This window comes from Scyliorhinus canicula, chromosome 12 (genome assembly GCF_902713615.1).
Source record: "Scyliorhinus canicula chromosome 12, sScyCan1.1, whole genome shotgun sequence".
NCBI lineage: Eukaryota > Metazoa > Chordata > Chondrichthyes > Carcharhiniformes > Scyliorhinidae > Scyliorhinus > Scyliorhinus canicula.
In genome coordinates this window covers 63,817,451-63,830,581 of record NC_052157.1, presented here as the reverse complement: position 1 = coordinate 63,830,581, position 13,131 = coordinate 63,817,451, and the positions used below count along the sequence as shown (strand labels likewise).

General features: G+C 47.7%; 1 protein-coding gene across 1 annotated transcript in view; it reads right to left on the bottom strand.

The window, feature by feature from the left end:
• Nucleotides 1-6,363: 6,363 nt before the first annotated feature.
• cadm4 (cell adhesion molecule 4) overlaps nt 6,364-13,131 on the bottom strand; it is a 547,921-nt gene continuing 541,153 nt past the window's right edge. Inside the window, exon 8 of the mRNA XM_038812888.1 lies at nt 6,364-6,692. Within this exon, the coding sequence (XP_038668816.1) occupies nt 6,547-6,692 (146 nt within the window). The 3' untranslated portion in view covers nt 6,364-6,546. The remainder of the gene's footprint in view (nt 6,693-13,131) is intronic.

Sequence of the window (13,131 nt, the reverse complement as noted above, 5' to 3'; positions counted from 1 at the left end):
ACATAGGTTGGGGGGTTAGATTGGGGTGCGTACAGCAGTGGACTTTTTTTTTCAAAAAATAAACTTTATTCATAAAATCTCTAATAAACATTACAGAACATTTTGAATTGTCTTGACTGTACATTCCCATCAAAGTTACACATTCACTTGACTTTCTTTCATTCAATTGGGATGACATTACACACATATCCCTCTTTACATTACAATTCTTCCTTAAATATTCACATCGTCATGTTTCTTTTATATATTGGAGTGTTAATGACCCTGACCGAGGGGTTTTACACTGTTACCCACCCCTCGATGTACATTTGCTGGTAAGACCTTACACAGAGGTCTTTCCCCATTGCGCCTTGGCGGCAGCTGCCCCAAGCTTGAGTGGTGCGTGCAGCAGTGGACTGGTCAGGGGCATCGTCCAGCCAGGTCAGAGGGCTTGGTTGAGGATGAGATTGTCACTTGACAACAGCCCCTCCACAAACCACCTTCAAATTATACTGACCGCACTGCCGTATGCAAATTTCCCCAGAACAGCCAATCAGTAGCTTCGCTCTACTGCCCTCTGCTGGATGCTTGCCTTCACTTGAACACCGAGGGTCTCTTGCACAGGTACACCTTCAAATTACGCTGACCGCACTGCACGTATGCAAGAGTGGATGGTAAGGCAGGTGGTGTAGCTCTGTTATTTAAGGATGACATCTGGGCAGTAGTGAGGGATGACATCGGTGCTATGGAGGATAAGGTTGAATCCATTTGGGTGAAAATTAGAACATGAACATAGAACAGTACAGCACAGAACAGGCCCTTCGGCCCTCGATGTTGTGCTGAGCAATGATCACCCTATTCAAACCCACGTATCCACCCTATACCCGTAACCCAACAACCCCCCCCCCCTTAACCTTACTTTTATTAGGACACTACGGGCAATTTAGCATGGCCAATCCACCTAACCCGTACATCTTTGGACTGTGGGAGGAAACCGGAGCACCCGGAGGAAATCCACGCACACAGGGGGAGGACGTGCAGACTCCACACAGACCCAGCCGGGAATCGAACCTGGGACCCTGGAGCTGTGAAGCATTTATGCTAACCACCATGCTACCCTGCTGCCCCTAAATTAGGAATAGTAAGGCGAAAAAGTCTCTGATAGGAGTAGTCTATAGGCCACCAAATAGTAACATTACAGTGGGGCGGGCAATAAACAAAAAAATAACTGATGCATGTAGAAATGGTACAGCAATTATCATGGGGGATTTTAAACTACATGTTGATTGGTTTAAGCAGGTCGGTCAAGGCAGTCTTGAGGAGGAGTTTATAGAATATATCCGCGATAGTTTCCTGGAACAGTATGTAATGGAACCTATGAGGGAACAAGCGATCCTAGAGCTGGTCCTGTGTAATGAGACAGGATTGATTCATGATCTCATAGTTAGGGATCCTCTCGGAAGGAGTGATCACAATATGGTGGAATTTAAAATACAGATGGAGGGTGAGAAGGTAAAATCAAACACTAGTGTTTTGTGCTTAAACAAAGGAGATTACAATGGGATGAGAGAAGAGCTGGCTAAGGTAGACTGGGAGCAAAGACTTTATGGTGAAACTATTGAGGAACAGTAGAGAACCTTCCAAGCAATTTTTCACAGTGCTCAGCAAAAGTTTATACCCAAAAAAAGGAAGACGGTAGAAAGAGGGAAAACCATCCCTAATTATCTAAGTAAATATCTAAGGAAATATGGGAGAGTATCAAATTGAAAGAAAAAGCATACAAAGTGGCAAAGATTAGTGGGAGACTAGAGGATTGGGAAATCTTTAGGGGACAACAGAAAGCTACTAAAAAAGCGGCAAGGAAGAGTAAGATACATTATGAGAGTAAATTTGCTCAAAATATAAAAACAGTAAAAGTTTCGACAAACATATAAAACAAAAAAGAGTGGCTAAGGTAAATATTGGTCCTTTAAAGGATGAGAAGGGAGATTTAATAATGTGGGACGAGGAAATGGCTGAAGAACTGAACAGTTTTTCTGGGTCTTCACAGTGGAAGGCTAATAACATGCCAGTGACTGATGGAAATGAGGCTATGACAGGTAAGGACCTTGAGACGATTGTTATCACTAAGGAGGTAGTGATGGGCAAGCTTATGGGGCTAAAGGTAGACAATCCTCCTGGCCCTGATGGAATGCATCCCAGGGTACTTAAAGAGATGGCTAGTGAAATTGCAAATGCACTCGTGATAATTTACCAAAATTCACTAGATTCCCGGCAGATTGGATATTAGCAAACGTGACACCACTGTTTAAAAAAGGAGGTAGGCAGAAAGCGGGTAATTATAGGCCAGTGACCTTAACTTCGGTAGTATGGAAGGTGCTGGAATCTATCGTCAAGGAAGAAATAGCGAGGCATCTCGATGGAAATTGTCCCATTGGATAGACGCAGCATAGGTTCATAAAGGACAGGCCGTGCCCAACTAATTTAGTGGAATGTTTTGAGGACACTACCAGTGCAGTAGACAACGGGGAGCCACTGGATGTGGTATATCTGGATTTCCAGAAAGCTTTTGACAAGATGCCACACAAAAGGTTGTTGCATAAGATAATGATGCATGGCATTAAGGGTAAAGTAGTAGCATGGATAGAGGATTGGTTAATTAATAGAAAGCAAAGAGTGGGGATTAATGGGTGTTTCTCTGGTTGGCAATCAGTAGCTAGTGGTGTCCCTCAGGGATCAGTGTTGGGCCCACAATTGTTCACAATTTACACAGATGATTTGGAGTTGGGGACCAAAGGCAATGTGTCCAAGTTTGCCAACAACACTAAGATGAGTGGTAAAGCAAAAAGTGCAGACGATACCGGAAGTCCGCAGAGGGATTTGGATATGTTATGTGAATGGGCTAGGGTCTGGCAGGTGGAATACAATGTTGACAAATGTGAGGTTATCCATTTTGGTAGGAATAACAGCAAAAGGGATTATCATTTAAATGATAAAATATTAAAACATGCCTCTGTGCAGAGGGACCTGGGTGACCAAGTGCATGAGTCACAGAAAGTTGGTTTACAGGTGCAACAGGTGATTAAGAAGGCAAATGGAGTTTTGTCCTTCATTGCTAGAGGGATGAAGTTTAAGACGAGGCAGGTTATGCTGCAACTGTGTCAGGTGTTAGTGAGGCCACACCTGGGCCGGGATTCTCCGACCCCACGCAGAGTCGGAGAATCAGCGGGAAGCGGCGTTATTTCCGCTCCCGCAGATTTTGTAATTCTCCCGCCGGTCATAAACCGGCGTTGTGCAAATCCCGCCGGCAGCCTGTGAAAACAGCTGGCGCCGGCGGGATTTCATTTTTTAAAAAAATTACCTTAAATCTCCGGCCCGGATGGGCCGAAGTCCCGCCGCTGGGAGGCCTTCTCCCGCCGCCGAGGTTTAAACCACCTCTGGAACGGCGGGCTCAGCGGCGCGAGCGGGCCCCCGGGGTCCTGGGGGGGCGGGGGGCGAACGGACCCGGGGGGGTGCCCCCACGGAGGCCTGGCCCGCGATCGGGGCCCCCCGCTCACTCTGCGGGGCAGTGCCGTGGGGGCACTCTTTCTCCTTCCGCGCCGCCACGGCCTCCTCCATGGCGGACGCGGAGGAGAACCCCGCATCGCGCATGCGCCGGCAGTGACGTCAGCGGCCAGCTGCCGCTGACGTCACTGCTGGCGCATGCGCCGACCGCCGAAAGCCTTTCGGCCAGCCCCGCTTCCGACGGCGCCGGGTGTTTGCGCCAGTCTACCGGTGCAAACTGCTCCGGCGCGGGGCTGGCCCCCAAAGGTTATTCCCCACATTTGGGGAGGCGCGACCCCTGAGTGGTTGGCGCCACTCCCCTACGCCGGCACCCTCCGTCACGCCGGGTAGGGGAGAATGCCGCCCCTGGAGTATTGTGTTCAGTTTTGAACATAGAACATACAGTGCAGAAGGAGGCCATTTGGCCCATCAAGTCTGCACCGACCCACTTAAGCCCTCACTTCCATCCTATCCCCGTAACCCAATAACCCCTCTTAACCTTTTTGGCCACTAAGGGCAATTTATCATGGCCAATCCACCTAACCTGCACGTCTTTGGACTGTGGGAGGAAACTGGAGCACCTGGAGGAAACCCACGCAGATACAGGGAGAACATGCAGGCTTCGTACAGACAGTGATCCAGCAGGGAATCGAACCTGGGACCCTGGCGCTCTGAAGCCACAGTGCTATCCACTTGTGCCACCGTGCTGCCCAAAAGATAACCTGCTTACCTGAGAAAGGACATACTGGTGCTGGAGGGTGTGCAGAGAAGATTCACTAGGTTAATCCCAGAGTTGAGGGGGTTGAATTACGAGGAGAGGTTGAGTAGACTGGGACTGTACTCGTTGGAATTTAGAAGGATGCGGGGGGGGGTCTTATAGAAACATATAAAATTATGAAGGGAATAGATAGGATAGATGCAGGCAGGCTGTTTCCACTGGCGGGTGAAAGCAGAACTAGGGGGCATAGCCTCAAAATAAGGGGAAGTAGATTTAGGACTGCGTTTAGGAGGAACTTCTTCACTCAAAGGGTTGTGAATCTATGGAATTCCTTGCCCAGTGAAGCAGTTGAGGCTCCTTCATTAAATGTTTTCAAGATAAAGATAGATAGTTTTCTGAAGAATAAAGGAATAAAGAGTTATAGTGTTCGGGCGGGAAAGTGGAGCTGAGTCCACAAAAGATCAGCCATGATCCCATTGAATGGCGGAGCAGGCTCAAGGGGCCAGATGGCCGACTCCTGTTCCTAGTTCTTATCATGGGGCCATGCCGAGCAGGCCAGATCACCTCCCATAGGACAGCTTCAGAGGCAATTCTGCAGCCAGGGCAAGCACTCGGGAGCCACAGCTGACCTGCAGGATACCTCCCCTGAGGACGAGAGCGAGGCACATTGTCAAATGTGTGGTCGGTGGACATGTGATGGCCAGAGCCACCAGGTTCAGTGCAGATAACGCCGTCAAAGGCAGCCACTAAATCACCTTGGCTCAGGACCTTGCATGTGCCCCCCCCACCTCCCCCCCTCTCCCAGATGAGGAGGACTGTCTGATGCAGGAGAACTATGTCATGCCCCCAAAGGTAGCACTAATACGGGTCACATTCCAAGTAAATGGTCATTCTGTAGTGAGGGATATGGACACTAGAGCTGCCGTCTCCATCATGGACCATCAGACATTTCGATGACTTCACACAGGAATCATGCCACTGATGTTACACAACACCAAGGCAAAGTTTGTGGCCTTTACTAGTGAGCCATTGAGCTTGGGGACCAGGGCCCAATTTGCTGGGGCCTGAATGGTTGTGAGTCCTCTTTTTCAACAAGCAACAGGTTTTTTGGATGGGCACCGTTAATCTGTATTACATCCTGGGAAAATACCCCAAAGTGTTCCTGGAGGGTCTGGGCAGGATGAAAGGGGCCAAGGCTCATATCTGTGTGAATCCTGATGCTCAACTCTGGTACTTCAGGGCCAATGTTGACGCGGAACTACAGTGCCTGAAGGATCTGGGGGTTATATGCCCTGTACAATTTGTGGAGTGGGCCACACTTGTGGTGCCAGTAATGAAGCCTGACAAATCTGTCCAGCTCTGCGGGGATTACAAGCTCACAGTAAACAGAGCTTCCCTCTGGACTGGTACCCAATGCCCAGAAGAAAGATTTGTACACAAGACTGACTGGGGGGTTTTCCTTTACAAAATTCAGCATGAACCAAGCCTACTTAGAGGTGGAGCTAGATCTATCCCAGAAAATTTGCATCTATAAACACCCATAGATGGGTTATATGGATGCAACCTGCTTCCTTTTGGGGTCTCATCTGCGCCGGTGATTTTCCAGTGAGTAATGGAGAGAATTCTGCAGGGTCTGTCAAAGATGGCCATCTATCCAGATAACACGCTCATTGCTGGAACCACGGAGAAGGAATGTATAGGCAACCTGCAGGAAGTGGGAGCCCAGTTGAAGAGGGGAAAGTGTACGTTACGAGAAAGAGTGGCGACTTACTTGGGATACAGGATGGACTGGGAGGGTTTACACAGTGGAGGACAAGGTCGGAGCCATAAATAGATCCTCGACTCCGGAAAACACCACTGAACTCTGATCATTTCTAGGCCTGGTAAATTATTATGGATAGTTCATCGCCAACCTGACCACCTTATTGGCTCCACTCCAGTAACTGCTGAAGGAAGACCAGACTGGTTTTGGAATACCTTGCAAGAAAAAGCATTTGCTGGGGTGAAAAAGCACTTGTCATCCAGATAGCTCCTCACTCACTATTGTTGACTTCTATCTTTATCAATACCACAAGATGCGAGTACGTTCCGTGTATTGGACAAATGAACACACAACCAGTACATTAGTTCAATTGTAGTTTATTATTAAACATAGGATTGGTTCTATGCTTAATAACTTACATGCTACCACACATTAGACTATATCTAACAGCTGAAATGGCCTTTACTTAACTTTCAAGTGAACGGCTCTGTGCAGGTTAGATAAGGCCTTTATCTGGTTCCCCACGTGCGGCGGCTGGAAGTTGTCAGGTACATCTGGGCTGAGGTTCGTCCTTCTGGTAGAAATCACGTGTCCTTGAATTTGGCTGGTCGATATGCTTTAGTTGGTGGGGCAGAGGCCAATCCCAAAAGAGACAGAATGTTGGTCTCGCAGTTCCTCTTATCCTCCGATCTGCTGATGGGAAAGACGGCTAACATTGTGCCATGAACCATGGTGGTAAAAGAGGACAACAGATTTGTCTGTGTGAAAAACTGCCTCACTGCAAAATGAATTTCATGGGAACAGACAGAATGACTACTTGCAACTGAACATTTCACTGATAGCCCCGAGGATCAACATTCGCAAGACAAGACTTGGGTTTGGCAGCTCACAGCATACACCCTCCCGAGTTCTCTCTATCAGGCAGTAAACTAATTAGACTGGTTCTGAATTAAACATCACAATCACCCAGCCTGAGCCTGAATTAAGAGGACAGTAGCCCCCCGTGATGGCCAGGAGTAAGTGGGTGAAGGAAGCATAAATAAAGGACAGGATAGCCAATTAGTTCTGACCGTGTGTTCAAACTACTGACATTGCAGACAAAATTGTTAGAATAAAAGATTAGAATGGTTAACGGTTAATAGCAAATGTGAACTCCAATAATCAGCCTTGAGGGATATTCAGCAAACCTCAAGTGTGTAGATAAGGAGAGACCAGACGGGAAGTTAGTGACAAAGGTATCTGGAAAAGAATGTAAAAGGATTAAGGAGAGACACTCTGGGCAGGATTCTCCGTTGCCCGACGCCGATATTATAATCGCAATCAGGTGGAGAATCCACTCCGGTGCCTAAATTGGGGCCGGCGCCGATTTGATGCTGGTCAGCCATGCTGTGCCCCCTCTGAAATGGCGTCATTGCGTCACACACCTCGCGCTGTTGCATTGGAGTTGGCGCTTCCTCCAGAGGCCCTCCTGCAATGCTCTGGTTCCGATGGGCCGAGTTCCCAACCGCGAGGGACACATGTGGTTTCAGCGGTCGGGAACTTGACGTGGCGGCTGCAGACTGTGTTCAGCGGCGCCACATTTGGCCACGATTCGTGGGGGGGGGGGGGGCTTCCGCGAGGGCTGGGGTGACTGGTGGGGGTTGGCCAGGGAGTGGCCTGTTGGGCGGCGGATGGCAGGTCGAGTCCGCGCACGGCAGGCGCCATGTTGTACGGCGCGATCGCTGCAGGTCGTTGCCGTGCACGTGCGCGGCCAGGGACCCAGCCATCCTCACAGTGCGGGAGCTGCGTGTTTCACCCAGCACTGCTGCTAGTCCCTCACCGGCCCCGGAATCGGTGAGGGTTCGGTGCTCCTTTATAACCACAGTGTGTTTAACCCGCATACGGTGGACAAATGATCACACAAGTAGTTTTGTACAATTATAGTTTATTTGGCGCACACAAGGTTATCGACTTAATTAGTCATATGTTTATGCACATTGGACAATAATTGACACACTTAAATGACCTTAACTTACCTTCCAGGTGACAGGCAGATACAGAGTGGATAAGGCCTTATCTGGTTCCTGTAGTCTGGCGGAGGCTGTAGTTATTGGAGGTAGCCTGTGTTTGGTTGTCGTCTTTCGGCGGATGGCGTGGGCCCCTGAAATTGGCTCGTGTTGGTAGCTGCCATGCTGCAGGGAAGATCAGTCGAAAGAGAGTGAGTGATGGTCGACGCAGTTCCTTTTATCTTCCTCTTTTTCGCACCCTTTTGGGCGGTCCGAGGTGAAGGTCCAATGGATCGATAGGGTCTCAATCACCCTATTCCATCCTGACCAATTAGGGGCGAATACCTTGATGGCTGGGCGGGTCCTATGGTTGTTAGTGTCCAAGGAACGCCGGCCCTCCCAAATAAGGAAAGCAGGCATCGATGAGTCTGCCACTTACAGTTAGTTTCTACCTGGAGCCCATTGTCCCGGGAATACCTCCAAATGGCCTTTTGCAGGTGTGAGTTTCTGAATAAAGTCTGGGCTTCAATTTGTATATTTGCAAACCGCAACCTGTCCGTGTCCCAGCTTGGACGAATTTCCCATCACTCTTTGCGGGCGGTCATAGGCCACAGTTCGACGCCGATTTTGGTATCATAAAATGCATGGGAATTCTCCAGTTGAGCAGGCACTTAGCTGCTGAAACGGAGATTCCAACCGTCTCTTCTCTTCGTCTCTGTCAGATTGGCGCCAGACTCCAAAAATGGTCAATTACTGCGTTGATTAGCTGAATTGAGATATAACTGAGTCTCGGCCAGAATGGGAAACAGCACTCAGGACAGTGAGCAGCACCAGAGTAGAAGGCAGACTTGCCATTCTGGTGGGTTACAGTCGCAAAGACAGTAGCCGAAGCCAAGAGCCCAGACACCTCAAAGAAATTGCATGTAAACAAGTTGATAAGGCCTGGACGGGTTCAAAAACAAACTGCTCAGAGGCAGGCAATGATAGAATGCCGTCAGGAAAAGAGGAAGGACCATGAACTTCGATTGGGAATCTGAGAGCTCCTTGACAAGGGTTATAGCAGAACAACATCCCAGATTGTGGAGTAGTAAAAAGCAAAGTAATGATGACTTTGGCATCTGCTAAAATGCGACTGATAGACAATTTAACAACAGGGACAAGAGCATCCAGAGCAAACGTTGCCCAGGGAGCTGTGGAAGAATGTGGTGGAGATTATGAGCAGATATTTGATAGGTTTTCGAAAGTTGTTCAGAAAGGAAACAGCGAATTGCGGAAAGTCCAAATTAAGTTAGTCAACAGTGCACTTTGATATGCCTTACAGCTGAGTAAAAGGTACAAATAGTTAAGGGAGCTGGTAGACAACTTGCAGAATGGAACTGATTGCTTGCAGGAGAGCACGTCCTGAACAATCAGTTACGTTGGGAACAAAGAACAAGAACAAAGAACAGTACAGCACAGTAACAGGCCCTTCGGCCCGCCAAGCCTGCGCCGACCACGGTACCTGCCTAAACTAACACTATATGACTGAACCAGGGGCTGGTTTAGCTCACTCGGCTAGATCGCTGTCTTTTAAAGCAGACCAAGCAGGCCAGCAGCACGGTTCGATTCCCGTACCAGCCTCCCCGGATGGGCGCCGGAATGTGGCGACTAGGGGCTTTTCACAGTAACTTCATTGAAGCCTACTCGTGACAATAAGCGATTTTCATTTTTCATTTCATTTCATATGCACTTACGGAGTCCGCATCCTTCCATTCCCACCTGATTCATATATTTGTCTAGATGCCCCTTAAATGCCACTATCGTACAGTTTCCCATCACCTCCCCAGACGGCGTGTTCCATATATTTACCATCCCCGTGTAAAAAACTTGCCTTGCACATCAGTTCTAAACTTTTCTCCATGCACTTTAAACCTATGTCCCCTAGTACTTGACTCTACTACCCTAGGAAAGAACATCTGACTATCCATTCTGTCCATGCCACTCATAATCTTGTAGACCTCTATCAGGTCGCCTCTCAACCACCGCCGTTCCAGTGAGAACAGATTGAGTTCATCTAACCTCTCCTCATAGATAATGCCCTCCATACCAGGCAACATCCTAGTAAACCGCTTCTGTACCCCCTCCAAAGGATGCACATCCTTCTAGTAGTGTAGCGGGCAGCACGGTATCATTGTGGATAGCACAATTGCTTCACAGCTCCAGGGTCCCAGGTTCGATTCCGACTTGGGTCACTGTCTGTGCGGAGTCTGCACATCCTCCCAGTGTGTGCGTGGGTTTCCTCCGGGTGCTCCGGTTTCCTCCCACAGTCCAAAGATGTACAGGTTAGGTGGATTGGCCATGATAAATTGCTCTTAGTGTCCAAAATTATCCTAAGTGTTGGGTGGGGTTACTGGGTTATGGGGATAGGATGGAGGTGTTGACCTTGGGTAGGGTGCTCTTTCCAAGAGCCGGTGCAGATTCGATGGGCTGAATGGCCTCCTTCTGCACTGTAAATTCTATGATAATTGTGTGCAATATTCCAAATGAGGCCGAACTAAGGTCCTGTACAGCTGCAACATGACTTGCCAATTTTTATATTCAATGCTCCAACTGATGAAGACCAGCATGCCTTATGCCTTCTTGACCACCTTATGGGCAGCACAGTAGTACAGTGGCTAGCACTGTGGCTTCACATCACCAGGGTTCCAGGTTCGATTTCCCGCTGGGTCACCGTCTGTGCGGAGTCTGTACATTCTCCCCGTGTCTGCATGGGTTTACTCTGGGTGCTCCGGTTTCCTCTCACAGTCCAAAGACGTGCGGGTTAGGTGGATTGGCGATGCTAAAAATTGCCCTTAGTGTCCAAAAAGGTTAGGTTTTATTGGGTTACGGGGATAGGGTGGAAGTGAGGATTTAAATGGGTTGGTGCAGACTCGATGGGCCGAATAGCCTCATTCTGCACTGTATGTTCTATGTTATGTACATGCTTTGCCATTTTCAATGATCGGTGGACATGCATGCCCAGATCTCTCTGCCTGTCAGTATTCGTAAGAGTTCTACCATTTACTGTGTAATTCCTACATGCATTGGACCTTCAAAAGTCCATTACCTCACACTTGTCCGGATTAAACTCATCTGCCATTTTTCCGCCCAAGACTCTAACCAGTTTATATCCTGCAGTATCCTCTGACAATCCTCTTCACTATCCACACCTCCACCAATTTTTGTGTTGTCTGCGAACTTACTAATCAGACCAGCTACATTTTTGTCAAAATCATTTATATTCACCACGAACAACAAAGGCCCCAGAACTGATCCCTATGGAATGTTGCTAGTCACAGTCTTACAATCAGAAAAGCACCCTTCTACTGTCCATTCAGAAAAGCACCCTTCTACTGCCACCCCTCTGTCTTCTGTGCCCAAGCCAGTTTTGTATCCAACTTGCTAGCTTTCGCCTGATCCTATGTGACTTCACCTTTTGTACCAGTCTACCATTAGGTACCTTGTCAAAGGCTTTACTGAAGTCAATGTATACTACTGTATATCTACTGCCTTTCCCTCATCTATCATCTTTGTCAATTCCTCAAAAAATGTGATCAAATTAGTGAGACACGACCCCCCCCCCCCTTCACAAAACCATGCTGTCCATCGCTAATAAGTCCATTTGTTTCCAAATGTGAGTAAATCCTATCTCTAAGAATCTTTTCCAATAATTTCCCGACCACTGACGTAAGGCTCACCTTTTTATAATTTCCTGGATTATCCCTGCTGCTCTTCTTAAACAATGGAACAACATTTGCTACTCTCCAGTCCTCCAGAACTTCACCTGTAGCCAATGAGGATACAGAGATTACTGTCAAGGCCTCAACAATTTCCTCCCTTGGCTCCCTCAGTATTCTGGGGGTAGATCCCATCAAGCCGTATCTACTTTAATGCTTTTTAAGATGCCCAACACCTCCTCTTTATTAATATCAACATGACTCAGAATATCTACACACTCTACCCTATACTCCTCATCCATCTTTGGTGAATACTGAGGCAAAGTATTCATTTTGTATCTCTCCCATTTCCTCTGGTTCCGTACATAGATTCCCTCCAATATCCTTGAATGGACCAACCCTTTCTCTGGCTACCCTCTTGCTCTTTACGTATGTTATTATGGCCATGCTGACAGGAGGTACATGATGGGGTGTGTGGTGCTAAGGAAAAAATACTGCTGTTAGACCAAGGATTGGAACAGGATATTGATTTACAGTCAGAAAGTACCAGACCAAGTGACGAGTTATAAGATGCAGGGTGGATTTTGAGGAAGTTAATGCAGTCTCAAAGGGCCGCCTCCCATGAAGCAGACCACTTACCGTATATACTCGCATATCCTTCGATCTCGCGTATCATGCGACCCCTAAATTTTTGTCCCCAAAACATGATTTTATGGTATACCTCATGTATCATGCGAGTGACTTTTTTGGAAATTAATTTTGGAAACTAAAACTTCCAAATGGTATCATTGTGTGTGGTTTCTGCAGAGTTGATTCTGCTGTGAAACCTGTTCGCGATTCGAACAGCTTTCCAGCTGGCTTTACTCGCGTTGTTCAGCCACTTGGTGTTTCCATTCATAAAAACATGAATGGAAACATCAAGTGGCTGAACATCTTCCCATCAGAATGCTGTGGTCAAAATCTGAAGAGTAGTATTCTGATGGGAAGATGTTCAGCCACTTGATGTTTCCATTCATGTTTTTATGAATGGAAACGGCAAGTGGCTGAACGACGTTAGTAAAGCCAGCTGGATGCTATGTGACTTATCTTGACCAGCATTTCACACCTGCGATTTTTGTACCTCGCGTATCATGCGACCCCCGAAATTTAGGCTTCAAATTAGGTGTTCAAAAGTCGCATGTTACGCGAGTATATACGGTACATGTTTAGTTAAAATTAAACACCCTGAGACACAAATCAGTCATCAGCAAGCAATTCCAGCTTTTATCTCCAAAACCAGGACAGTTGAAAGCACTCCTCCCTCTTCTCCACTTCTCCTGTGTGAAAAGGGAAAGCCGGCTTGTGAGGTTAGCCACGACTTTCACGGCCCTTACTCCGAGTTTCTTCGCCCAGTTGAAGGAATACCATACATTCAAGGCACGACAGTGTCAAAGGAGGGTATTGTGTGCA